Source organism: Myotis daubentonii, chromosome 8, assembly GCF_963259705.1.
Source record: "Myotis daubentonii chromosome 8, mMyoDau2.1, whole genome shotgun sequence".
NCBI classification, from domain to species: Eukaryota; Metazoa; Chordata; class Mammalia; order Chiroptera; family Vespertilionidae; genus Myotis; species Myotis daubentonii.
In genome coordinates this window covers 75,369,168-75,396,926 of record NC_081847.1, presented here as the reverse complement: position 1 = coordinate 75,396,926, position 27,759 = coordinate 75,369,168, and the positions used below count along the sequence as shown (strand labels likewise).

Here is a 27,759-nt window from a genome sequence, read left to right as displayed (position 1 = left end):
GACGTAACCACGTGGAGGCGGGACCAAGGGCTGTTGAAGGTGAGTTACCCGGAGATATAGGGCGTGGCTAGGCGAGAAGGCGGGGCCTCCTGGACGCCGGAAGGGGCGGGGCTTGATGGCGCTGCGCTTTGGGGCGCGGCTTATTGGCCCACAGTCCCGGCTAGAGCGAAGGGGCGTGGCGAGGTCGGATATGAAGACGAGGTTAAGCAACTGCGGGACTTAACCGCCAGGATGGCCGGGCCCCAGCGGTCCCGAGGGTGGCGTGGGCCCCGAGGGGCGGGCCAGGTGAAGAGGGTCGCCGGCCTCAGCGAGGAGGTGAGGCTTGGAAGTTCTTTAGGACCCGAGCCGCGCGGCGTTACGCGCCGGGGCGGGGCTTCACGCCGTCGGGGCCGACGCTGCGGTGAGGGGCGGAGCCAGCGCGCTCGTGGCAAGATGGCGGCGTCCGGGACCGCTGGGCCGGCGGGGAACGTGTTCCCGTTCCGGGACGCCCGCGCCACTCCAGATCCAGTGCTGGAGGCCGGCCCGGTGGCCCACGGGCCCCTGCCGGTGCCCCTGGTGCTGGACAACGGGTCGTTTCAGGTCCGTGCCGGCTGGGCGTGCCCTGGGCCGGATGCAGGCCTGGAGCCGCGCCTCCAGTTCCGCGCCGTGTGCGCTCGCGGGCGGGGCGCGGCTCGGGGCGGGGCGGGCCCCCAGGTGGGCAACGCGCTGGGCAGCCTGGAGCCGCTGCGCTGGATGCTGCGCTCGCCCTTCGACCGCAACGTGCCGGTCAACCTGGAGCTGCAGGAGCTGCTGTTTGACTACTGCTTCCAGCACCTGGGTGTCTCCTCGCAGGTGAGCGTCTGGGGGGCGGGAGGGCGGGAAGGGGGGTGGGCTGGGCTTGAGGGGGAGGGATGAGGTCGTGTCTCCGCTCACTCTGCCCTCAGAGAAATAATAATAGTCCCTCCTGTGGCGCTGATGGTTATTTAGTCATTCATTCATTTAGTCGCGCCGTCAGACACGAAGCGCCTAGCGTGTGTAAGCCGTAGGCGCTTGGGATGCAGCATGGACAGAACCAGACTCCTTTCCTCTTGGAGCGTACATTCGGGCATGTTGCTCCTTTGCTAGCAGATTCTTTTATTAACTGATATCTATTGAGCACTTACTCTGCCAGGCACTTTTCTAGGCGTTTGGAATACATCTGTGAATGTAACACAAAACCCGTGCGTATGGAACTAGTATGGACAGACAGACAAGAAGTAGAATGAAGTAGTCGGTTCTGTGGCATGATAGAAGGAGAGGAGAGCGTTATATATTTATTTCAATAAGAGGGCAAGGGCACAACTCAGGAAAAAGGTGACTTGACGGCGATTGTTGAGGGAGCAAGCCACGGGAGTATCAGGAGGGAGGAATAGTGTTGCAGACGGAGGAAACCACCGGTGCAAGGCCCTGGGGCAGAAGGATGGATGCCCTAATCCTACCTGCAGGGCGGCCGGCTGAGGGCGGGGCCGCAGTAAGTGGAAGAGGAACTCAGAGGTAAGGAGGGGCACATGACACACCTAGGCTTTTGCCGAGTGAACTGAGGAGCCTTGGAGTTGAGCAGAGGAGGGACATGACTTACGTTCCTGAAGGGTCGCTGGAGCTGCTATAAGGGAAATGGCCTGGCCTGGGTCACAGATAGAATAGGGAGACCAGCCAGGAGGCTGTTGCAGGCACCCAGGTGAGAGGTGATGGTGACTGATCCGAGGGAGGTAGCAGGGAGTGGGGGGATGTGGGAAGAAGTGGCTGGATTCTGGAGCTATTTTGAAGATAGAGCCAATATGATTCGCTGATAGTTTGGAAGGGGCTTAAATTGACCCTGTGTTCATATTTTCCAAAACCGTTTCCCATAGAGATGAGAGGAATGTTTTACAGTTGCTTCTGATCAGGTTTTTGATTGGAGACCAAAAGCAAATTCAGCCCTTGCAATAGGATTTTGGTTTCTTTTATGCTTTAAGAAGAGTATTCTTGTATCACCCATCATCTATTTGTTCTTTTCTTTCAAAGTAGGGCTGTGTTGACCATCCCATCGTTTTGACAGAAGCGGTGTGCAACCCACTGTATTCGCGACAAATGATGTCTGAGCTCCTTTTTGAGTGCTACGGGGTTCCCAAGGTTGCCTACGGAATAGACAGCCTGTTCAGCTTCTACCACAATAAGCCAAAGACCTTGATTTCCGGTGGGCTCATCATTTCATCTGGGTACCAGTGCACACATATTTTACCCATCTTAGAAGGGAGGTGAGTGCACTTACGGCATGAGTGCTCTTTTGAGAGGCATTCAGGAAACGTTTATTGGGTGCCTGCTTTAAAGGTGGAGTTGAAAGAGCAGGTACCGGACCATGAACTGGCCACCGGGCTTAGCTCTGACCTATCTCGCTTTGTGACTATGGGTAAGTAACTTCACCTTACATTCTTTGTGACCTCTTGGAAGGAGTTGAGGTGGATGGTCTCCGAGGTCCAAATCCACATTTGTGGAATTGTATAATTCTGGTTTATAGTGAGATAGCTGACACAGTACCTGCAGGAACTAGGGGCTCAATAAAAATGTTTGAATAAATTATTTGAATAAACTTAATTTAGACAGAGTCACTTTCTTATTAAGATAGTATTATTTTTTTCTTCAGGATATTTCTTTATATATATATATATACATATATATATATATATATATATATATATATATATATATATATATAAATTTTTTTAAATTGATTTTTTACAGAGAGGAAGGGAGAGGGATAGAGAGTTAGAAACATCGATGAGAGAGAAACATCAATCAGCTGCCTCCTGCACACTCCCTACTGGGGATGTGCCCGCAACCAAGCTACATGCCCTTGACCGGAATCGAACCTGGGACCCTTGAGTCCGCAGGCTGACGCTCTATCCACTGAGCCAAACCGGTTAGGGCAAGATAGTATTATTTTTATTTAAAGCTCTTTAATCACCATAGTTTAGACCTTTTTCAGGTACAGTGCCTAGCACATAATAGGTACTTATTAAACGTTTTTGAGTTGAATAAAAAGTGAGGGTAGTTTCTGTCATGTCTAAAATCTGTTCTTATTTTATAGTTGGGCTTTTGTTGTCTGATGAAAGACTGGGCCAGCATCATGCTCTCCCGAGAGTTCTCATTGAGTAAAGGGGATGTGTAAGAAAAGAGTCCTGGTTTTGCCCTCGCCAGTTTGGCTCAGTGTGGGCCTGCAGGCTGAAGGGTCCCGGGTTTGATTCTGGTCAAGGGCGTATGCCCGGGTTGTAGCCTTGATCCCCAATAGGGGGTGTGCAGGAGGCAGCTGATGAATGATTCTCTCTCATCATTGATGTTGCTATCTCTCTTTCCCTCTCCCTTCCTCTCTGAAATCAACAAATATGTATATTTAAAAAGAAAAAAGAGTTCTAGCTTTGGAGTTGAATGCCTGGTTTGTAGTCCTGCTAAGGATGAGGTACCTAGCCTCTTCACTTAGTTTTCTAATATGTACAATGGGAAAAATTGATTGCTCAGGGTTATCCTGAGGATGAAATGAGATAATGTAGATGGTGGCACTTTGTAAATTATAAAGCAGTATGAACATTTAACTTAAAACAAATGCTGTGGAATATATTGAGCCCTAGAGTAGGAATTTCTCTTGAAATTTTTACAAAAATTAATGAAGAAAAATAATTCTTACACATTACCAAACACTCCTGTACAGAGTTGTTGTCTACATTATGTAAAACGATATGCAAAAATTAAAGATGATATTGTTATTTTTATCTTGTATTGAGAGAAAATTATTTTACCTGAAGGCTAAGAAATGATCAGATTGGAGCATATTCTGTTCTATGCTGGCATCTGCTGGTGAGGTGTGATATAGCAGCGACATATCAATATATAGCAACTTCTTAGTGCTCTGTTACTGTCTCACATTAAGAACACAAAGTTACTCTGGTTCTCTTTCCCTTCAGTTCATGTGAAAGGGACCTGGTAGTCTTAGGGAGTTACACTAAGCCAGTATACCTGGGGTTACTTAACGTGTTTGTGTCAGTAGAAGTGGAGTGTTTAGGGAAAGGGGTCTCAAAAGTCTAGAGTTACCTGGGAAGCTTGTTAAAATGCAAATTCCCAGACCATCCCAGAGCAAATGAGTCCTGAGAATTGGTGCATTTAACATTTCCTCAGCTAATTCTAGGATACTTGGTTCCAGGACCACAGTTTGAGAATTTGATGGCGGGTCTGACTTCAGAGTACACGTTCTTCCCATTGAACCTGGTTTCCTTCTGAAACTCTTGCCAAAAGTTAGATGGACACATGTCTGTCTAGGTATGGACTAGGAAGTCTGCATTGGTTAAGATGTTGGACCATGCGAACTTTAAAGTCCCTTCCAACTAAGGTTTTATATTCTCCCGGCTGTTCTGTTTCTACTCCTTCATCTACATTAAATTACCCTTTCTCCCCAAAGGTGCTCCATATTCTCTTTCATGCTGTCAAAAATAAGTGCTGTTGCTCTGGCCGGTGTGGCTAAATTGGTTGGATGCCATCACTTGCACTGAAAGGTTGCTGGCTGGATTCCCAGTCAGGGCACATGCCTGGGTTTGGGGCTCCATTCCCGGTAGGGGGCATATAGGAGGCAACCAAAAGATGTTTCTCTCTCTTCTCCCTTCCTCTTTCTCTAAAAATCAATAAACTATTCTTTAAAAAACGTAAGTGTTGTTTTCCATTTCTTGGTTGTAGGTTAGATGCTAAAAATTGCAAACGCATCAATCTGGGAGGAAGCCAAGCAGCTGGCTACCTCCAGCGTCTCCTGCAGCTGAAGTATCCTGGGCACCTGGCAGCTATCACACTCAGCCGCATGGAGGAGATCCTGCACGAGCACAGCTACATCGCGGAGGATTATGTGGAAGGTAATGAAGAGGTTGTTTGCAGCTTTTGGATGTTGGCTTTGGAGGCATTCCTTAAATTGTTTCCAGGATAACTCATTTGCTCATTTTTTTTACTCATTACTTTTTAGCATCCCCTTTCCCTTTTGGTATTTACTTTCATAAAATGTTTAGTTAACTGATAACTTACATATGTAGGTTATTTTCAAAATTGTTTTGGCTATTCTAGTTCCTTGCCTTTCTATTTTGATGCAGTACCATTTGCTTATTTTCTCCTTAGTTCACATTGTCCTAGGAGATATATTGGTAAACATTGCTACAAGAGATGCCTGAGATTTTGGTGCCTATGGTTTTTTCTAGGACTTTTATGGTTGCTCATCTTACATTTAAGTCTTATCCATTTTGAGTTGATTCTTGTGTATGGTGTAAGTTGGTGATCTAGTTTCATTTTTTTGCATGTACCTGTCCAATTTTCCCAGCACCATTTATTGAAGAGACTGTCTTGACTCCATTGTATGCTCTTGGCTCCCTTGTCAAATATTAATTGAGCATAATGGCTTGTGCCAATTTCTGGGACCTTTTATTTCTTTTTCTTGCCTTATTTCACTGGTTAGGACTTCTAGTACAATTTTGAATAGGAGTGGTCAGAATGGGCATTCTTACCTTCTTCCCAGTTCCTTATCTTGAGGGAAGCATTTAGTCTTTTGCTATTAAGTACATGTTGTTAGCTCCAGGTTTTTGTTTTCTGTTTAAAAAAAATTTTTTTTAAATCTTCACCTGAGGGTATATTTTTTATATTCATTTTAGATAGGGGAAGGGAAAGAGAGAAACATTGATGTGAGAGAAAAACATCGACTGGTTGCCTCCCCCATGTGTCCTGACTAGGCCAGAGATCAAACCTGCAATCCAGGTAGATGCCCTTGACCAGGAATTGAACCAATGAGCCTTCGGTGTGTGGACTGACGCTCTAACCACTGAGCAGCACCAGCCAGTGCGAAGCTCTAGTTTTTTTGCAGATGCCTTTTATCAAGTTAAGGAAGTTTTCTTCTGTTTGTAGTTTTGCTGAGCATTTTTATTATGAATGGATTTTGAAATTTGTGAAATGCTTTTTCTACATCAATTATATGATCCTATGGTGTTTCTGCTTTGGACTCTTCAGTTTGGTCAGTTTTCTGTGTTTTTTTTGGTCAGTGTTTTTTTGTGTGTGTGTGTGTGTTTTTTAACTATCTGAAGTTTTTCTGTTGGGTACCTATTTAGGATTCTTACATCTTTTTGGCAAATTAATGTTTTATCATATAATCTCTCTTTTTATCCTTGGCAATTTTCTTTGCTTTGAAATCTATGTGGACATTAATGTAGTCACTTGTACTTTCTTTTGATTAGTATTTGCATGGTATGTCTTTCCATCCTTTTTTACTCTTTCCAGATTATTATATTCAAAGGGAATTTCTTTTTTTGCTTTTTAATTTTTCTAAAAAATCTTTATTTTTGAAAGTATTACATATGTCTCCTTTTCCCCCCTGAGAATTTCTTAATAGTTAGGTCTTTTTAAAATGTATTTTCTCAGTCTCTGTCTTTTAATTGGAATGTTAAGATGATTTTAAATTGATTTAATTATTCATATATTTGGATTTAGGTATACTATTTTATTATTTGTTTTCTGTTCCTTCTCTTTGTTGATCCTGTTTCCTTCTGCTGTCTTCTTTTGGGTTATTAGAACATTTAAAAAATATTTTTGGTATTCCATTTTATCTGTTGTTTTTTTACTATGTCTTTAAAAAAATTTTTTTATTGATTTCAGAGAGGAAGGGAAAGGGAGAGAGATAGCAACATCAATGATGAGAGAGAATCATTGATTGGCTGTCTCCTGCATGCCCCCTACTGGGGATCAAGCTCACAACTCTGACTGGGAATTGAACCATGACCTCCTACGTTCATAGGTTGACGCTCAACCACTGAGCCACGCTGGCCGGGCTTTACTATACTTTTCTGTAGTTTTTTCAGTGATTGCTCTAGAGGTTACAATAAACATACTTTACACAGTCTACTTAGAATCACTATTTTACCACTTCAAATAGAATGTGGAAATGTTAGCATGCTAGCGACTCCTTTCTCTTTCCTCCTTTGTGCTGGAGTTGTCTTATGTAATCATCCACAACATTGGGAACTTGTCAGACAGCGTATGGGTTTTACTTTTAATTGTCAAACGTTTTAAACTCAAAAAGAGGTTCGTCTGTTACATTTAACCAGGTTTTCGTCATTTCCATTGCTCTTTGTACATTCCTGGTATTCCGGTTTTCCTTCTGGTATCATTTCTGTCTGAAGACCTGTACTTAGCAATTATTTTAGAGGAGGTCTGTTGGCATTATGTCCAATTTTATGGCTGCATTTTGTTGATTAGGTAGTTCAGAGATTGTATGGCATATGCTCTTTATCTTACACAGACCTAGAATCCTGGTATTGTCTTTCTAATTTCTGTGCTAGTAGTGTTGCTATTTCATAACTTTCAAATTTATTTATTTGAAGAATTGCAGAAATGGCGGTGCCCTGACTATTATGAAAACAATGTGCACAAGATGCAGCTCCCATTTTCCAGTAAACTGCTCGGCAGCACTCTGACCGCTGAGGAGAAGCAGGAAAGGCGGCAGCAGCAGCTGCGGCGGCTGCAGGAGCTGAACGCCCGGCGGCGGGAGGAGAAGTTGCAGCTTGATCAGGAGCGGCTAGACAGACTGCAGTACGTGCAGGTAACAGCAGATCCCAGGTGGGCCTCCGGCCTTGCTCAGCAAATGCTCCTCCTGTATATTCTTCCTTACCCACAAAATGCATCGACTCAGTTGCCCTTGGGGTCACGAAGGAGTCTCGGATCATTAATACAGAGGATGGGATAGCAGCAGGTATTTTTGAAAGAGCTGTGGACTCTGGCTTTGTTGATTTATGTCAGCCTTATAATCTCCTTTATTTTATTCTTTAACTTTTTGATGTTAGTGTAGCGCACACGCTGCAAAGTGCACAAACCTGAAGTTTGCAGCTCATGCATTTACACAATGTGAAACACACCGTGTGTCTGCTCTCCAGATCCAGAAATAGAGCATTAACAGCATCCCAGCAGTCTCTCTCCTCCTGCCTACTCTTAGTACCCTTCCCACTTCTCTCCACCCAAAAGATGACAACGTTTCTGATGTCTGTCACCATCGGTTAGTTTTGCCTGGTCAGGTAGTGGTGAAACCATGATGCCATGGCAGCCTAGGGACAGCTGGGGAGGACAACTGTGGGACACTTTAGGGGGAGGTGTGGTTTTGTGGTGGGGTGGGCTGAGGAGCTCTAGGAGCCCTGTCCTACTGTAGTTCTCTGTTTGGCTCTAAGCTACTTCTCTTTCCTTCCTGTTTGTGATTGCACTGATGACTTTGAGGATGAATGGTGACTGCTCTGGTTTCAGGAACTTCTAGAGGATGGCCAGATGGATCAATTTCACAAAGCCCTGATGGAGCTGAACATGGACTCCCCAGAAGAGCTGCAGTCCTACATACACAAGCTCAGTTCGGCCGTGGAGCAAGCTAAGCAGAAAATCCTCCAATCCGAAGTCACCCTCGAGGTGGATGTGGTGGACAGCAAGCCTGAGGTACTGAGTGTTTTGGGGAGGGGGGTCATGTAGAGTTAGTAGACCTTCCTGAGTGTGGGAGGAGTGTCTGGAGAAGGCTGATATAAAAGGGGCTGTGACCAGACTTGGGGGAAAGAGAGCTGGTGTGGTGAGTGATGTCCACAGGTACACTGGCAGGGCAGTGATAGCACTAACCTGTACCAACTGAAGTTCTGACCCAAGGGGTTTCACCCTGTAGACCTCTGGCTCCCCAGGGATGGGGAAGTGTGTGTGTGTAGAGTAGGAAGAACATTCACACACCACTTGTGTGGTGCTGTCTTAAACCTGAACCTGCTCCTGTGATGGTTCTTTGGCAGTTAGTCATACATTCCCTTTAACTTCCTTCATTGCTTTATTAAGTCTACTAGAGGCCCTATGCACAAAATTCGTGCAAGAGTAGGCCTTCCTTCCCCCGGCTGCCGATACCAGTTTCCCTCTAGCACCTGGGATCCAGGCTTTCCTCCGGCTGCCAGCAGGCACCCTGGACCCGGTCTTCCCTCGCAGCCCTGACTTCATCCGGAAGGTCGTCCTCTGTCTGGTCTAATTAGCATATTATGCTTTTATTATTATAGATTATTATTATAGATTGTGGTTGATCTTTCACTTACCTCCTTTCCATCTTAATGTTCTCTAAGGACAGGGATCATGCTGCATACATAATGGATGCATTTTTTACAGCAAATAGTGGGCATGCTCAGTAAAATGTTGGGTAAAGATCAGCCTTTTGTTAGTTACTAAAAACTAAGTCTTGAATAAGCTCTTTGATTCTCTCTCTCTCTCTCTCTCTCTCTCTCTCTCTTCTCTCTCTTCTCTCTCTCTCTCTCTTCTTTGTTTCCCTATCAGTGGACTATTAATAAGTGTTGATGTGGCCAAAGGGGCAGGGCTGAGGTAGGGCCATGGGTAGTCCAAATGCTGTGTGGGCCCTGTGTGGTGAAGGGGCTGCCTGTAGGTCACACCTCAGCCGGAGGTCGCTAGTTGGCTCTTCTGTCTTTAAAGCTGGAAAAATGTGTACGTGTACTAGTGTACTCACTGTTCCTGAATCTGTCATTTCTAGAATTCTAAAACAAAGGAACTTGTGACACTTCAGGGGCAGAAGTAACCAGTCCTACTATTGTGTTTTTTTAAAAATAATATTTCTTTAAATCTAAAACCTACACTTAGAAAGAAACAGTCCTGTAGGAAAATCCAGTTTGATGCTGGGTGTAATTTGGTGCTTACCAGAGACTTCGGAACTGTTTGGCTTAGCATGAAAGTAGCTTTTCCCAGTGACCATCTCATAGCTGGAGACTCTCTCAGTTCCTGCTTTCACCTCACATTCTCTACCTCTCTCTGACGGGCTGTTGACTGCACGGGGACAGCCCCTGATCCTGAGCATGCCCATTTGCTAGAGCAGATCCTGAGTCAGGTGTCCTAGGTACAGCTTATGGCTCACTGAGATATCAGCTAGAAGGGACCTTTCCTACTATCTTACTTGCACACAGCATCCCAGATCCGCTTCGGTGGAACCAACGTGCATGTTCTAGTTTGCTTCTCCCAGTTGTCAGGTCTGTGTTTCAGTTTGAACTGTTTACTGGGATCTAGGACCAAGTTGTCTTTGTTGTTTATTCATCCATATTTAGTTTTTATTATGTTTAACATGTCACCAGGACATCAGCATCCTTAGACCAGAAATGTGCACAAATCCAGCAGTCACCAACCAGCGGTCTGCGGACCACTGGTGGTCCGTGAGGTCCGAAAGGTTGGCGACCACTGCACTAAGCCACTGGCAGGTTTAAAAGGAAAACAAACAACTTTGAAGATGTGATTCCTGAGCAGTTGGGGAACTAATTTTTCTTTCCTTTGGTTCCCTTTTCTGCATTGGTTTCATGCCATGATTCAGCCACTCCTTCATTGAGTCAGCAGATACATGCTGGTCCCTACTTTGTTCTGTGCTCAGGGGGTACATATTAAATCTCTCTGGGCTTAGGGAGATTTTGAAATGTTAAACTTCAAAAGATTTCTCTGTATACAACAAACTTGATTAATTGATCTGTCCCCAGAGCTTTAATGATCGGTGGACATTTATTAAAGGTGTTTGTTAGTGACTAGAGTTTATTACTCTAATCTTCCTGGGATAAATTTGACCATGACTCTGGCTGGCCAGTTCTGCCTTCCAGAAAGTATTTGTAGTATTTTCTAACTATTCACTTAGAATGGAGAGAATGGATTTATGTTGACCAAAGTTCATATTAAAATGCCATCCAAGCATTAATGGCTGAATTAGATTAATACAGTTAAATTTTTTAACTTAATATTTTCTAAAATCCATTTTTATCTACAGACCAATCCTTTCCTGCTCTTACTATATTGTACAAGTATTCCGAGGAGGATGTTGTGAAGGAGTAGGCTCTATTAGCATTGCTGATGAAGCATTTAAACCTGTAGGTGCCCACTTCCATGGTTTTAGAGCGCTGTCATTTGTTAGGAAACACTATGGGGCCAATATAGAAAGTTCCTTTGCCCGACCAGCCACCATCAGAACTGGCCTCTGCTTGTTCCTGTGCTGTTCCAGGCACCCATGCTGCATCCTTCCTGCTGTGGTTTGACAAACCGTCATTCTGTTCAGTTTCAAAAAGAACAGTCATATTTGTATTTCTGAACACCACACAATGCACGTGAAGACCCTGGCAAGCCCTAGACGGAGAGAGGCCAGCCATGCTAGAGAGCTGTATTCTTTTTTGGATGCTGTTTTCTGCGTAGAAATTACTAGCTTTGTTCCTCTGTGAATCATGTGAATTGGGATAAGTAAACTATCTCTTTACCATTTTTAGTGAAGCTAACAAGTTCTTATTTTTTAAGGTGCCATGCTTTTGAATATAGCTAGATGAAGATGGGTGATATTTTTGTCATAGCTGAAGAAGCTTTTGAAACCCAAACATCTCTATTCTAGGAAAACGAGAGGGTGTATCTCAGGTGTCCACCACTGACAGCTAGGTGTGGTATGCCAGGGACTGGGGTTGTAGAGGTGATTAAGGTACAGTTCCTGCCCGGCCAGCATGGTCAGTGGTTGAGTGTTGACCTATGAACCAGGAGGTAATGGTTCGATTCCTGGTCAGGGCACATGCCCGGGTTGTGGGCTCAGTCCCCAGTGTGGGGCATGCAGGAGGCAGCCGATTAGTGATTCTCGCTCATCATTGATGTTTTTATCTCTCTCTCCCTCTCCCTTCCTCTCTGAAATCAATAAAAAAAATATTTTTTAAAAAAGATACAGTTCCTGCCCTTCTTGGTGCCTTAAAAAAAATAGAGCTGTAGAACCATACTTAGTGGACTGTAAAAAAAGTTTGTCAGGTGTGGTAGGTATGTGTGGGAATGCAGATGGAGTTCTAAGAAAAGATTGGGATACTTAAGCTGGGCCCGGAAAGGTGATTTGATTTCCATAAGCATGAGGAGGGAAGGACATTTCAGATGGAAAGAACCACATGGGCAGGGAGCATGGCACGTTTGGCATGTAGAGTGTGGGAGATGAAGTCAGGAGGGGGAGGCCAAGGCCAGGCCATAAAGGTCTTTACCAATCAACCTGGATATTATCTCTCAGATAGACAAAGCCTTCAAAGTATGGTGAGCAAGGAAGTCATCTGATAAGATTTTATTTTAGGATAATAACTGGAGGCAGTTAGGAAGATGGTTTAGGGAGAGGCAAGGCTGAAGGTGGGAAGAGAGGATAAAAATGTGTTGTAGTTGACTTGAAATTTGTCTTGGGGGTAGAGGGTGGAGGAAGAGACACTTAAATGTAGGACCTAGCGATCTTGGTGCCAGTTAGAAGCAGAGGTGACAGGAGTGGCAATGACTGATGATAATGGAACACGTGACATGTCCAAAACCAGCACTGAGCTCTTCTGCAACTGTCATCTTGATTAATTTTTACTCTTCAACAAGTACTGTCATCACTCCCATTTTACGAATGAGAAAAGTGAGACTTACGGGAGTGAAGAAACTCGCCCAAGGTTGCAGTTAGAGGTAGTGCAGCAGAGGTTCAGAGCAGCCATCGATTCCAGAGACACGGTGATCTCACTGAAAGGCAGTGGTTGGAAGGTAAAGCCTTCCAGGCTTAGGAAGATAAGGAGCTGGGTTTCAAGTTTCTTATTTATTTATTTATTTTTAATATATATTTTATTGATTTTTTACAGAGAGGAAGGGAGAGAGATAGAGAGTTAGAAACATCGATGAGAGAGAAACATTGATCAGCTGCCTCTTGCACATCCCCTACTGGGGATGTGCCCGCAACCCAAGTACATGCCCTTGACCGGAATCGAACCCGGGACCCTTCAGTCCGCAGGTCGACGCTCTATCCACTGAGCCAAACCGGTTTCGGCATCAAGTTTCTTATTTTTTTTTTTTTTTGTTAAAATATATTTTTATTGATTTTTTACAGAGAGGAAGGAAGAGGGATAGAGAGTTAGAAACATCGATGAGAGAGAAACACCGACCAGCTGCCTCCTGCACACCTCCCACTGGGGATGTGCCTGCAACCAAGGTACATGCCCTTGACCGGAATCGAACCTGGGACCTCTCAGTCCGCAGGCTGACGCTCTATCCACTGAGCCAAACCGGTTTTGGCAAGTTTCTTATTTTTAAAGTTTTTGTGGGACATCATGACTTACAGAATTTCAACTTAAGGCAGAGCCCAGAATTTGGAGCTAAGAAGTCCTGTTTTAGGCTAGGTTTCCACCACTTTCTGGTGCATTGTGGTCGTGGGCAAGTTATTAAGCCTCCTGACCCTTGGTTTCCTCACCATAAAGTGTAGGTTATCCGTGGTGAGGATCATGCCAGGCAGCAGGCGTCCTGCTCCGAGTCAGATTAGTGTTGGCAGAGATGCTCTCACCTCCTTTGCCAAGAGCAAGGTTCTTAGGTTCTCGCCTCCTTAAATTACCTATTTCTAAGCCAGTGCCTCTCATCCTGTTCTCTAGTCCCAGATGAAGAAATATTCCTTGTCCTTTCCAGGGTTTACCTTCCCCTTACATATGATAGGCCATCTATATTGGTCAGGACTTAGAATGCATTGTCACCCCTCTCTGAGCCACATATGCCACATGACTTTTTTGGGGTGTGTGTGTGTGTTGGAGGAATGTGGAAGGGCAGTTTGAATGCTAGTTTACATTGTAGTATATATGGATAGGCTAGGCATGCTCAGCTGATGGTATCGAGTCTGCCTGAACCATCCCAAGACACCATCTCTTAAGACAGTCCTTTCTACAACAGCTGTCATTATTAGAGCATTCTTCCATGGAATACAACACAGTATTTCTTTCTGTAATTCTCCCATTTGAGTCCAGAAGATGAAACTCACCTGCCTTTCACGTGGCAGCACCACAGGTGGCTGAAGATGCCACCCAGAACCACTCCCACTCCCACCTGTCCCCTTTAACCAGGTCAAAATGAAAATGAGTTCTAAATCCTCCAACGGGGATGGTACCAGCATGTCAGGTTCACTGTTGAAGAGGAAAGCCTGTTCCACAGACAGGAAGCATTCCGCCACCCGGGAGCTTTCAGTCACATCACCAGCCCGTTGGTATTGGCATGTATATCTACTAATTATGAAGAGATTTACTTAATTTTGCTGGTAGGCTAAGCCACTTTGTAAGACACCAGGTATCACACCCTCTCCCCCGAGTTCTGTGTGTGGTGGTGTGACTCCTGCAGGCAGCAGGGCTCCCACTGTGCCCCGGGTGTGGGTGGGCCCATCAGAAGGCTTCAGAGAGAAGGTAGGAGTTGAGGTTATTATATAAGTAGGAAGCAGGGCGGGGCACAAGAGCAAAGCCCATTCCTGGCTTTTCAGTCTTTTAATCCTTGTGTTCATGCGTGTTCTTTTCTTAAATACTTTAGAAATTTTTTCATGGTTTCATTTTTTCATAGTTTAGGCCATTGGGAGGTTTCAGTCCTTTCTCGTGACAGTGAACTAATAGAACTAAGGCTTGCTGAAGTTACAGGACCTGTTGTTTCGTTTATTCTATTCTTAGACCCCTGACCTAGAGCCACTAGAGCCGTCCCTGGAAGACGTGGAAAACATCAATGATTTTGAACCCTTGTTTTCAGAGGAAACGCCAGAAGTGGAGAAGCCCGTCGCCGCTGTCCAGGTTGGACTCCTGCGGCCTCGATCATGCTCATGCTTTGAAGCTGTGACATAAATGACCAGGCTAGTCTAGTCTGCTCCTTTAGAAATATTTTAAAAATCCCAGTTGTATTTTCTAGAAAGGGGGGTTCTGATACTTAAAACATCCAAAGTCAGGGTTATCAATTGGGGTTCCATCATCAAGGTCTGAGAATCTGTGAGTAATAAATAGTGTGTCTGATGGAAACATTTGGGTAAGTAATTGGGGACTTTATACCTGAAGACTAGCTTTAGTGGTTTAATTCAAATTTAAGCCAATGTCATTATGCTTAATCCTCATTTGGGTCTACTTTTATGTCATACAGTGGCAACCAGAGAGGCTGACCTGGTCTGAGACACACCTGGGGAAAAGCTTTCTCTGCTGTGCAGGGACCAGGGTGCTGGACAAGGCCCTGGGCAGGAGACCTGGTCTTTCAGTCTTTCTGCTGCCACTCTTAACAGTCTCTTTCCCTGCCATTCAGGGACCATTTCATGATGCAAATTTGTAGGTGAAAGGGTTAGAAAATTGAATGTTCAAGTCAGGAGAGTTGGGGAGGGGTTACTTGGGCATGAACAAAGGACAGAAGCTGCATTGGAATAAACAGTGCAGTTTGAGGAAACTGGCAATGAGCATGTTTGTCATATGATCTAAAAATATCTTTTAAACCTTGGGTTTTTAAAGCCCGTGTTTAACTTGGCAGCATATCACCAGCTGTTTGTTGGGACTGAAAGAATTCGGGCTCCAGAGATTATCTTCCAGCCATCTCTCCTAGGCGAAGAGCAGGCTGGGATAGCGGAGACCCTTCAGTACATTCTGGACAGGTGAGACTGAAACTTCTACTTCTTTTTTTCCCCGAACCACTTCCTTGGCTTTGAGTGGTAGATTTGATGGTCAGGCATTGGAAATCTCTCTTACATTCTCCTTCTCATTGACTTGCTGTGCTCAGATAGTACTCTCGCCAGGCCTTTAGGTTTGAGCAACGTGGTAATGTGTGTGCACTGGCTGTCGTATAAACCTTCACATTGAAGACTAGTGATTGTAAATTACCCAGAAATGTGCAGAACTTATAAGTCTTTTTTCCTCCTTGTAGACATTTATTTAGGAGTTTGAATTTCTATAAAAGCGTGCTTTCCCCCCCCTCCCGTTTATACAGGCATTTTCCTGCAGTGTGAGTTTTCATAATTCAGTTTGTACAAGTAAGGAACATGACTTTTGGTACTGTGGCTGCTGTTGGATAAACAGGATGGGAACTTACAGCTAGCAGGAAGAAAAGCTATTGCAGCTGCTTTGAATGGCTGTCAGCTTGGTATAACAGTGGGTGGGAAAGTGGCCAAACATGTATATGATAAAACTGTTACTTAAAAAAAAAGCAGAGGTAGAGAGATGGACTCTCAAAAGGGAGGCGAGACTTCTTGGGGTGATAGAAATGTTCTTTATGTAGAGCAGTGGTTCTCAACCTTCCTAACGCCGCGACCCTTTAATACAGTTCCTCATGTGGTGACCCCCAACCATAAAATTATTTTCGTTGCTACTTCATAACTGTAATTTTGCTACTGTTATCAATCATAATGTAAATATCTGATATGCAGGATGTATTTTCATTGTTACAAATTGAACATAATTAAAGCATAGTGATTAATCACAAAAACAATATGTAATTATATATGTGTTTTCCGATGGTCTTAGGCGACCCCTGTGAAAGGGTCGTTCGACCCCCAAAGGGGTCGCGACCCACAGGTTGAGAACCGCTGATGTAGAGTGTGGTGATGATGGTTGCTGGGTATATAGTTTACCAGACTTCTTCAAAATGTGTGTAAATCAAACCTCAATAAAATTAGTTTTTAAAAAACATGTGTTAGAAAGGCACAAAATTTCTAATCATGCTAAGGAAATTAATTGACCACTCAAAATAAGGTTTTGACTAGATACTTAGCATTCTGTAAAGATGCAAATGAAAATTGGAAGTTTTTTAAAAACTTGTACAGATGTTTTCTCTTTTGTACTGAGAGCTTACATTTCCACATGTACATTCTCTTCTGATAGTCAAGTTATAGGGACCATAGCAAGCAATCTTTTCCCTCCTAGGTACCCAAAGGACGTTCAGGAGGTGCTGGTTCAGAACGTTTTCCTCACTGGCGGGAACTTGATGTATCCTGGGCTGAAAGTTAGAATCGAGAAGGAGCTGTTGGCGATGAGACCCTTTCAGTCATCTTTTCAGGTACTGATTGATAATGTAACCAGTTGTTTCTTGTGTGTGTGGTTTTTAAAAATATATATATTTTTATTGATTTCAGGGAGGATAGGAGAGGGAGAGAGAGACAGAAACATCAACAGTGAGAATCATTGACTGGCTGTCTCCTGCCACCTACTGGGGATCGAGCCCGCAACCCCAGCATTTGCCCTTGGCTGGAATTGAACCTGGGACTCTTCAGTCCACAGGCCGACGCTCTATCCACTGAGCCAAACCATCTAGGGCTAACCAGCTGTTTTGAAAATAGCATTATTTATTTTGTTTTCTGGTTGCAGAAGGAGTAAGTAAAGTATAAATGAGAAAAATTACTGTATAATCTCATCACTCGGAGATAGACACTGTTAAACATTTTTGTGGCTTTCCTTCTGGTCTTTCATTTATGTTTAATTTTAAAAGCAGAATGAGAATCATGTTTATATAAATAGATAGATAGATAGATAGATAGATATAGATATAGATATTTTTTTATTGAAAAAGGAAGACATGCATATAGTAAAAGGCAGAGGATACAAAAGATTGTACATGGAGAATAAATCATTCTCCTCACCTTGGGAGCAGCATCTTCTCTGCTCTCATTTTAGAGGCTTAGTTGCCACCATTGGCCAGAGCTGCCTCCTATCAGGCTCCACTTTCCTCTGCTCCCCTCTGCTTGAAGAGAGGGGATTGAAGCCAGGAAGGCCTTTCATCCAGGCCAAGTGCCAACTCAGCCTCCCTCTTCATTTGACAACTTGTGGTTAACATCACTGGAGCAGGAGGGGGGGCAACTGGTCCCTCTCTGACCCAGAGTGGCAGATCTTATGTTCATAAATTAGCTGACTACCGCCTGTTCTGTGAGATCAAGTCTGCTAGGGTTTGCATGCTTGTGTCACTTGGAGAGTCCGGGGCATTTCAGCTCAGCAGAGTCTGGAGGGTGCAGAGATAGAATTCATTGGGTCCTCCTGTGTGTGTATTTCTGGAGATGAAGAGTAGGGGGATGTGGCTGGGCCTGCTGAACATTCACTCCTTGAGTCCTGATGGAGACGGCCTTCCGGTGAATGTTCTCTGTGTCTCAGGTTCAGCTTGCCTCTAACCCTGTGCTGGACGCCTGGTATGGTGCTCGGGACTGGGCCTTGGACCACCTGGATGACGATGCCGTCTGGATCACCAGGAAAGAATATGAAGAGAAGGGAGGAGAGTACTTCAAGGAGCATTTTGCTTCCAACATATACGTCCCCATCCACCTGCCAAAGCAGGCTTCACGCTCCTCAGAGGCCCAGGCGTCAGGCAAAGGCTCAGGGGCCAGTGGAGGCAGTGCTGGTGAGCAGGCATAACAGAGGGGCCCCTCTCGGATCTTGGGCCATGTCGGCTAGTGTGACAGGACAGTGACTGTGCTAGATGTGTCTGGCCCAAGTCTACTGGGAACATTGGGCTGCAAGATGGATTTCTCCTGGGGAGAACATGAAGGGACACTGGGAGTTACCCTCTAAAACTTTCCCTTCCTCTGGGGGCTTCTGCAGTGAAGAAACTTCCAGTGACTTGGAGTCTTTGTTGAACCAAGATGAGCAGTAGCGTCCGCTGCCTACAGTAGTAAATGAAGACAGTGGAGGACAGAAATGCCCGTATTTGTTACTGCATTTTAAATCCCTTTTTGTTTTCAAAACGTTTAAAATGTATATTGTGAGTGTAGATATTTTTCTACATTTATTCAGAAGTTGTGTGAATGCCCAGCAGTTTGAGGTCTTCCACATACATGTAAAAAGATAATATTTATGTAATCAGAGTTCTCCACAAAACCTCAGGAGCTGTGAATATTTCCCTTTTCCTATTACTTCCTCTTTCAAATGAGAGAAAAGGGTCCAAAGAGGGGAATCAAGTTGTACAGTGTAAGTCTGTTAGGGGCCTGCGTGGTGCCCACTTCTGAATGGGCAGAAATGGGGTCTTGGTCCAGCTTTTGTTCAAACTTTTTTTGCTGGAAACTTTTCCACCACATGAGACCTTCCTACAAATTTTTAAAATTTTATGCTTGTGTGTTTTGGCTGCGTCACATTTTCTGGCCTTTCTAAAGAAAGAAGTGGGCTGGAGAAGGTTACTCTTGTAGCCTTTTCAGTGTTGCCATACCTCATTCCCTGCACCTTTGTAGCTCCATCTTAGGTGGACAAATGACCCCTCTCTTTTACAGAGATTGCTTGGTAAGAGTTTTAACTCTCAAACACCCAGTAATTGAGCCCAGAAGGCCCCTGAGATGCTAGTGTCCTGTCTCAGGGTCCATACGTTTCAGTGCCATGGAGCCTCTAGCTCTGATGCCTCTGATGAGGCCACCTCAGCACCTGTTTGCTCAGACAGTTTACCAAGGGCGAGCACCTGGAACTCTACTCTTAGGGCCTAGAAACTGAAGACCAGGAGGGGGCAGTGGTGATTGTGGAGAAGGAAGAAAACTTGGGCCGACCCAAGATCTCCCACACGTTGCCAGTGAGCCACCGGCCGTCCATGCTTGGGCCCACGGACTGATGAGCTGGTAATAACCATGAGCTGCGAAGAAAGGATAGATGCGAAGAAGGCAAAAGCAGCCTCCATGTGAGAAAGATTTTCCTAGCACATTTCCAGGGCTCGGTCCCTAGTGTGGGGCGTGCAGGAGGCAACCCATCAATGATTAATTGCTTTTTGACCTGGAGTCTTTTCCCCATCGTCAACAGTTTAAACAGCCTGAACAGCAGTGGTGAGTGGTCAAGATGGCCATGGAGGTCAAGCTGCCCTGAAGGGGAAGGTCCCTCAGTGGGCAGGTAAGCTGGGACACATCAGTAAAACAGGTGTTTGTCCTCTTAAGGGTTCATGTCGACTCAGGGAATTGAGGAGGTCAGGGCAGCTCTCAGGGGTGGCCTCTTAGGGGCATCAGGGCTCCTTTCTCTGGCTAAAATGTGGTAGGGGTATCCCCTACTGCCCACTTTATGCTGTCCCTGCCTCCCACTGGCACCTGTGGAAATAAACAGTTTTGCCAAAGGAACAAATAAGGTAAAAATGTGTGAAAGTATAAGTTAAAAGTAAAATAAGCATTAAAATATGGGTAGACAAGGCTAACCCAAGAAATGGAGAAACCAAATTGGTATGCAAATACAGTATGCAAAGATTATTTTATGCCTATGAGTAAAGGATTAAGTGAATGAGATGAAGTCTGTCATTTCTGAACTTTGTGGTTAAGTCATTATAAGAAAATCAGAAAATGATAGAATTGTATTAAAAAATGTACACAAAGCCCAGCCAGCATGGGCATTGACATATGAACCAGGAGGTCACGGCTCGATTCCTTGGTCGGTGCACATGCCCAGCTTGCGAGCTCAGTCCCCAGTGTGAAGCGTGCAGGAGGCAGCCCTTCAATGATTCTCTCTCATCATTGATGTTTCTATCTCTCCCTCTCCCTTCTTTCTGAAATCAATAAAATTTTTTTTTTTTTAAGAAAAGATGTACACAGAGAGACTGGTTGTTTACTAAATATATTTCCTTTCCTCCTGGGCACACAGCTGCACTACATTTCCTAGCCTTCCTTGCAGTTATTCACGTAGCCATTTGAGTTCTGGCCAGTGAATATGGGCAGAAGAGATGTGCACCATTTCCCGGGCTGGCTTCTATCAATCTCCCATAAGAGCACCCCTCTCCTCTTTCCCCAACCACTGGCTGCATGGAGAGCAGTCTAAGACCCGAGAGGAGCATGGAACCAAGCCCTTAAGTGACAGGATTCTTCACTGAGCCACAAATAAATTCTTACTATGTTACGCCACTGAGAGCTTTAGCCTTTAGGGGGGACCTAGATCCAATGACTGGTGTCCTCATGAGAGAAAGGAGAAAGGTTTGACACACAGGAAAGAGGGCTGTGTGAAGGCAGAGATTGGAGTGATGCAGCTAAAAGCCAAGGAACACCAGGAGTCGCCAGCAGCAGGCAGAGGCAAAGAAGGATTCTCCCCTCGAGCCTTCATAGGGAGGTGGCCCTGGTGACACCTTGATTTGGTAAACAGCACAGTAAGAATAAGTTTCTGTTGCTTTAGGCACCAAGTTATGGTAATTTGTTATGGCTGCCCTAGGAAACTCACCCAGATGAGCAGGTTAGTCTGGGAATGAGTGTGAGTGCAGGTGGGAAGTTGTTAAGCCATATAGAAGCAAATATGCAGGAGGTTAATGGGGGAAGCAGGTAAAGGGGGCATCTGTAATACTTTACATAATAAAGATAATTTTTTTTAAAGGAAACAATTAACTTGCCAATAAATTGGAGGAGTCCTAGCAATATCAGCACCTGGATGGCAACAGCTTTACCCAGGTAAGCTGGCTCTGGCAGGGAAGGAGTAGAGAAGAAGGGTGTGGAAAGTGCACAGGATCAGAACTAACGGTCTTGTTGAGGCACCCCTTCTGGGGGTGAGCTCGGCACTTCAGAAGCCAGAGGTGGTGTGATGGAGAGCACAGAGGGGCTGGTGATAGACTTACTAAAGCAACAGAACCCGAGGAAGCCTGTCTACAAAAGGTGCCAAGTATTAATGAGTCTGTGTCTCACTAGCACCAGGAGGGGGAGTCCTCGAGAAACAGAAAACCACCCAAACCCTCTCCCTGCCCCGCTTCTTACAGTATCCTGCTAATCGTTGTTTGGGTAAACCTAGCATGCTCAAATGTCCACCTTAATACAATGAAACTGCAGCATCTTTATGGGAATATAGTAGGAAGAGACCAAAACCAGAAAATTCAAACATTTTAGCAGGTAAAACATACATATATATATAAAGCCATTATAGGTAGAAGAAAAATGTAATGCAACATTCCAACAGGAATTAAAAACTGGACAAGCAAATGCAGTGAGACAGCCCAGCACAAATGCAAAACTTGATGGAGATGACCAAACAACAGGTAGAAGTGAATGGGAACTGACAGGACTCAAAGAATTGAATTAAAGTATCTCAGAAATCTAAATTCAAGATGCACAAGAGGAAGATATTCAACTGAAAAAAAGAGAAAGAGAAAATAAGAGAAAGTGACAAGAAAAAGAGGCAAAGGCAATCTAATTAAATTTAATATTGTTGAAAATTCAACTATATTGAATTTTATATTGATGAGACTAGAAGAAAATAGAACAAAATTAATATTTAGCATGGTAATTCAATAAAACTTTCCTCCCCATGAAAAGAAAACACCCTGAATATAAATACTGTAAAGACACACTGTGTGCATACTTGGAAAAGTTGACTCAGACGTGTCAATTTAAGAAAGATGCTACTAAAATTATGTCAACTCTGAGAACGGTCTTAGTAAAAAAAGAAATCCTCTGGACCTCCAGGCAAAAAGACAAAGTGGCTTCTACAATAAAGAAAAATTAGATGTCATCAGGCTTCCTAGCAGCAATATATACTATAGAAAGATAAAAGGATAATTAGAAAACAAAGATGAGAAGTGTTAGAGACCATTGAGAAGATGTGACCCCTGGTTGACCTTGGTGGTGGACCTGTCAGTTCCCATAGCTGGAGCTGTTTGAAGGTTGCAGCCTTGAGAGAATCAAGTGTTGCTGAGACCATCTTTCTGTACTGTACATGACTGAGCTTGTTAAGTTATATAAACTTAAGATTCTGGCTGATGGCTGCCCCAAGACAAGCCTTGTATGTAAGGTCCCTTGCATATTAAACCTGCCACCTGCCAATCTGAACTGGCCTGTCCCTTCAGTTGATCCGGAGGCCAGTTTTAGATTTCATCCCAGGGAATTCAAGGTTGTCAGTGAGCCGAACAGTAAAGAAACTTGTTGTGTTTTTTGTTTGTTTGTTTTTAAATCAACACAATTTAACTACTAGGAAAAAAACAACAAAAATTTAAAACTACCAGAAAGAGAAAGCACAAATACACAAAATAATAAGGAAATAATTATCAAAACGAGTAAAATCATTAACTGCAAATACATCTGGAAAAAAAAATCTAGGTGAAATAGTTTTTGTGGGTTTTTTTTAATATATTTTATTGATTTTTTTATAGAGAAGAAGGGAGAGGGATAGAGAGTTAGAAACATCAATGAGAGAGATCGATCAGCTGCCTCCTACACGCCCCCCACTGGGGATGTGCCTGCAACCAAGGTACATGCCCTTGACCGGAATCGAACCTGGGTCCCTTGAGTCCGCAGGCCAACACTCTATCCCCTGAGCCAAACCGGTTCGGCGAGGTGAAATAGTTTTTAAGGAAAATGTAATATACCCAAATTAACCCTAGTAAAGATATATAAAATCCAAACACCCATTTCCATAGATGAACTTAAAGTTGTCACAGAGCTTACCCTCAAAAAAGCTCCAGGTCCAGTTAAGTTCGTAGAATTCTATTAGCCTTTAAAGACTAGATGTTTCCAGTGTTCTTTAAACTTTTTTCCAAGCATAGGAAACAAGAGAAGTAATCTAAATTATTATCCTCACCTGAGACTATTTTTTCCATTGATTTTTTTAATAGAGAGAGTGGAGGGGAGGGAGGAGTGGAGGGAGAGAGACAGACATCGATGTGAGAGACACATCAACTGGGTGCCTCCCATTTGCACTCTGACCGGTGCTAGGGATCGAGCCTGCAACCAAGGCACATGCCCTTGACAGGGAATCCAACCCGAGACCCTTCAGTCCACCAGCCAATGCTCTAACCACTAAGCCAAACCAGCCAGGGCTAAATTGTTTTTATGTAGCAAGTATATCATTGTTATCAAAATCTGATAGATTGCACACACAAAAAACCATAGATTAATCTCAAACTTAAAAATATTAATGAAGTAAACAAGTAAATTATTTACAAACAGACTCCACCGGCACCTTAAAAAATAATACATACATGGTGACTAAGTTTTATTCCAGGAATGCAAGTGTATCCGTCATATACCAAAAATCTCAGAGGCTTGACACAAAGCTTATTTCTTATGCTGAATGTCCAGTGAATGTCAGCAAGTGTGTGGCATGTGGGTGTGGGAATGCATTGTTCCACACAATCACTGCACACCATCCTGCCATCCTGCCGCCTCAACACAAAACAAGGAAACCGAACAGCAAGAGCCAAGTCTTGGCTCTGAAATGCGCCTACCCAGAAGTGACATATATCACACCTTTCGCTGGCCAAAGTAAATCATTTAGCCATGTGTAATTTCTCAGCATTCCATTTTACCCCAATTATGCCTCTATGTTTTGGTGGTTGCCTTATAGATTACAATATGATTCCTTAATTTATTACCATCTGCCTTGAATGAATTCTTACCCTTCACATACCATTTCCCACTTTGGGAATTTGTTATTGGTGTCATGTGTTTCACTATTACTTAGTTTATAAACCCCATACATAATACTTTGTGTGTTTTTTAAAAATACATATTTTTTTTTTACTTTAGAGAGGGAGAGGGAGAGAGAGAGAGAGCGACATCAATGATGAGAGAGAATCATTGATTGGCTGCCTCATGCACACCCCCTAATGGGGATCAAGCCCGTAACCTGAGCATATGCCCTTGATCAGAATAGAACCCGGGACCCTCAGTCTGCAGGCTGACGCTCTGTCCTCTGAACCAAACCAGCTAGGGCCATAACACATTGTTAACATTACTTAGTCAACAGTCTTCTGGAGAAATCTAAAAATATGATCTTTTGTATTTACCTGTACATTCACTTTCTGGCATCGGAAAGTGGGGGTGGGAGAACATTTCCTTGGCACTAGTCTCAGCTGGCACATTCTTAGGAATGCTTAAGAGGATGGCTTCTGGCCTGGGCCTAGCTAGATAGTCTCTTGGAAATGTTCCAGAAGAAATGAAGTGGGATTCTCTTGGTAGTCATTCCTTAACGTGGACAAGAATTGGGAGATGAATTCAGCTGCTTGGCACTTTGCTCACACTTGGCCTGCATAGCATTTTGATAAAACACCTGGCTGGGAGTGGGCATAGCTTATCCTGCCAGCCCTTAACTAGCCTGGGCAACCATCTGGAGACTGCGTCGGAGCCGGGTTAATGGTGTCAACTGAATGTAAATGAATCAGGAGGCTTTGCCACAATCGAAAATGACCAAGTTTTATTCAAGGGTCTTAGGGTTTACAAATTGGTAATACTACCAGGTAAGCACTCAGAGTGTTCCAAAAAATAAAAAAGAGAGAAAGGTTGAGAGTTCTTATAGTAAAAATTACATCTTTGAAAAGAAATAGTATTGCATTCTGAGTCTCTGGATTGGTCTGAGATGGTAATCTTCCAGATGTCTGGTGGTTTGGACACATGAACATTCTTTCCTTAGTTCTTTATTTTTATTTTTTTTAAAGATTTTTTAATTTATTTCAGAGAGGGAGACAGAGAGAGAAACATCAGTGATGAGAGAGAATCATTGATCAGCTGTCTCCTGCACACCCTACACTGGGGATCAAGTCTGAAACCTGGGTATGTGCCCTGACAGGGAATCAAACCATGACCTCCTGGTTCATAGGTCGACACTCAACCACCCAGCAACACCGGCCAGGCTAAATCACAAATATCAGTATGAGCACGTGATGTATCTTCTCTCTGAAAGTATTTTCTTAGCGGAAATACAATCTAGAAGTAACGAACAGCTCAGTGTCCAGGGACATGCCTACTGTGGCTTCTCAAGTGCCATTTCTCATTAGAAGGAACCAGGGCTCCTTGGAGAAATGGCTGATTCCAGTTCCGAGGCAGGAACTGTACAAGATGAGCCTGGAATACCTTGTTGCATTAGAAGCAAGGAAAGTATGAAAGACTTATGAAGACTCCTGGGACTGTATCTAAAGAGCTCAGCAGCTAACTTGTAGTGGCTCTCGCTGGCCAGGGAGTGGGACAATTTGAGCATCAGAAAGAATAAAAATGAACCGATAAAACATCAAATCTTAAAATCCATCCATGACTTCATCATTGGTTACCTCTGGAGAAACCAGGTCATACCTGTTGAAAAATGAGAAAGAGGAAGAAGCAGGCATTGATCCTGCCTTTCCTGAACCAACTGTGCCCCAGGACAACCAAATCGATGATAAGGCAAGTTTTCTTTGTAGAGGATTTCCAGCTAATACATGAAGAAGAAATGATAGAATCCCACCATTTTCGAACTCCTGATAACAGCAAGGGACAATGATCACCCACGACATCTAAACACCATTTAGTGAAAAGTTGATGGGGTCATTTTAATGGATGGATAGCATGTTCCTCCTAGTGTGATAACAGTATGACATATTGACCATCATCCATGAAGTATTTTTTTTACATTTATGTAAAGGAATGCATATATATATATATATCTGTGTGTGTGTGTGTCTGTGTGTGTGTTTGTGTGTAATTGATTTCAGAGAGGAAGGGAGAAGGAGAGAGAAACATCAATGATAAGAGATAATTATTGATTGATTTGCCTCTCGCACGCCCTACACTGGGGATTGAGCCCGCAACCTGGGCATGTGCCCTGACCAGGAATCAAACCCCAACCTCCTGGTTCATAGGTCAACACTCCATCACTGAGCCATGCCAGCTGGGCCATCCATGAAGTATTTTTACAAAAATTTTTAACCTGAATCTGATCAAGCCCTCAGATTTAACTGGAAATACTGGGACATAGAAACATTGTATGTTAGGGTTCTACCAGGAAGCAGATGGTGAACTCAGATTAGCACAATTAGCAGAGGGGGTATTTTCAAAGGGAAGGCAGGGTATGATGGGTAGTGCAGGATCCTGGTATGAGCAGCAGAGAAGCCTTTACCAGTAGGAGGGAGAGATTACCAGAACCTGGAAGGGGATGGAGTTGTGTAGAGCAAGGGTCTTGAGAGAAATTGTCACCTTCAGTCATGAAGCAGACAAAGCAGGGAGGGAGCCAGGGAAATAAACAGTGTGACTTCATTCTCCTCCCTCCCTCCCATTCCTATCAGGGCTCCCTATTGGCCAAGCCCAACAGAAGCCAGAGAGCCTGGCTGATATAGTCCCCACAGGTCAGTCTCCTGGGGGCAGAGACCAGAATGGAGAAGGCTGGAAGAGGACCTGAATGGAGCAAATGAGTAAAATCTGTCACCAGCATGACAAATAATGCCATGAGGATGCAATCAGCAAAATCCAGAATGCAGAAAATTCTCCAGGACTAATAACCTTCTTTCTCCTTCCTTCCATCAAATAAATTGCCAAGAGGAAAGAAAGAGGCAGGATGCGGGAAGCTATAAATTAAACAACTTTTTTCCCTCCCTAACAAAGAAATTGCAAAAGGAATAAAAAGAAGGGGAGGGCTATGAATTAAAAGACATTTCAAACAACACAAAGTGTAGATCTTGTTTGGACCTGATTCTAATAAATCACTGTTAAAAAAATAAGCTTCTGAAAAAATCAGGGAAATTTGAGCACAGTCTGGGTATTTGAGTATATGAAAGAATTATTGATGGGTTTTTATTTTTAGAAGTAACGTGCTTATAGAGGGGGGAGAGAATGAATGAATGAATGAATGAATGAATGAATGAATGAATGAGAATGCTTATAGAGATACATACAAAAGTGTCTGGGATTTGCTCCAAAATAATCAAGTCGGGTACAAGGGAATGGGAGGGGGCATGTATGAAATAAGAATGGCTTGTCTGACCGGTGTGGCTCAGTGGTTGAGCTTCAACCTATGAACCAGGAGGTCATGGTTAGATTACTGGTCAGGGCACTTTGCAGGCTCGATCCCCAGTAGGGGGTGTGCAGGAGGCAGCCAATCTATGATTCTCTCTCATCACTGACATTTCTTTGTCTCTCTCCTCCCTTCCTCTCTGAGATCAATAAAAAAATTTTTTTTTTAAAAAAAGAAACAAGAATGGCCATGAGTTCATTATCATGAATATGGGGATAGCTACATAGGGTGCATTATCTTTCTCTCTCTACTTTTGTATTTGTTTGCCATTTTCCATTACAAATATTAAAAAAGTATC

General features: G+C 43.8%; 1 protein-coding gene across 2 annotated transcripts; it reads left to right on the top strand.

Moving 5' to 3' along the window:
* The first annotated feature begins 171 nt into the window (after nucleotides 1-171).
* On the top strand, nucleotides 172-27,701 carry ACTR5 (actin related protein 5). Of its 2 annotated transcripts, XM_059707083.1 has the most exons (10): nucleotides 172-831; nucleotides 2,026-2,255; nucleotides 4,720-4,889; nucleotides 7,392-7,609; nucleotides 8,302-8,484; nucleotides 14,499-14,615; nucleotides 15,312-15,451; nucleotides 16,716-16,848; nucleotides 17,934-18,177; nucleotides 26,737-27,701. In XM_059707083.1, the coding sequence occupies exons 1-10, from the start codon at nucleotides 232-234 to the stop codon at nucleotides 26,847-26,849; spliced, it is 2,148 nt and encodes a 715-aa protein (XP_059563066.1). In that variant the 5' UTR covers nucleotides 172-231; the 3' UTR covers nucleotides 26,850-27,701. The 2 variants fall into 2 exon arrangements, with proteins under 2 accessions (XP_059563066.1, XP_059563067.1); XM_059707084.1 differs by lacking the exon at nucleotides 26,737-27,701 and having other exon boundaries at nucleotides 17,934-21,613.
* The last annotated feature ends 58 nt before the right edge of the window (nucleotides 27,702-27,759 follow it).

Bases quoted from the DNA above. Each gene is read 5' to 3' on its own strand.
- ACTR5 (XM_059707083.1), top strand. From the start codon at position 232: ATGGCCGGGCCCCAGCGGTCCCGAGGGTGGCGTGGGCCCCGAGGGGCG. The intron at 2,256-4,719 runs GTGAGTGCACTT...TCTTGGTTGTAG, and splicing joins TTACCCATCTTAGAAGGGAG to GTTAGATGCTAAAAATTGCA. The intron at 7,610-8,301 runs GTAACAGCAGAT...CTCTGGTTTCAG, and splicing joins ACAGACTGCAGTACGTGCAG to GAACTTCTAGAGGATGGCCA.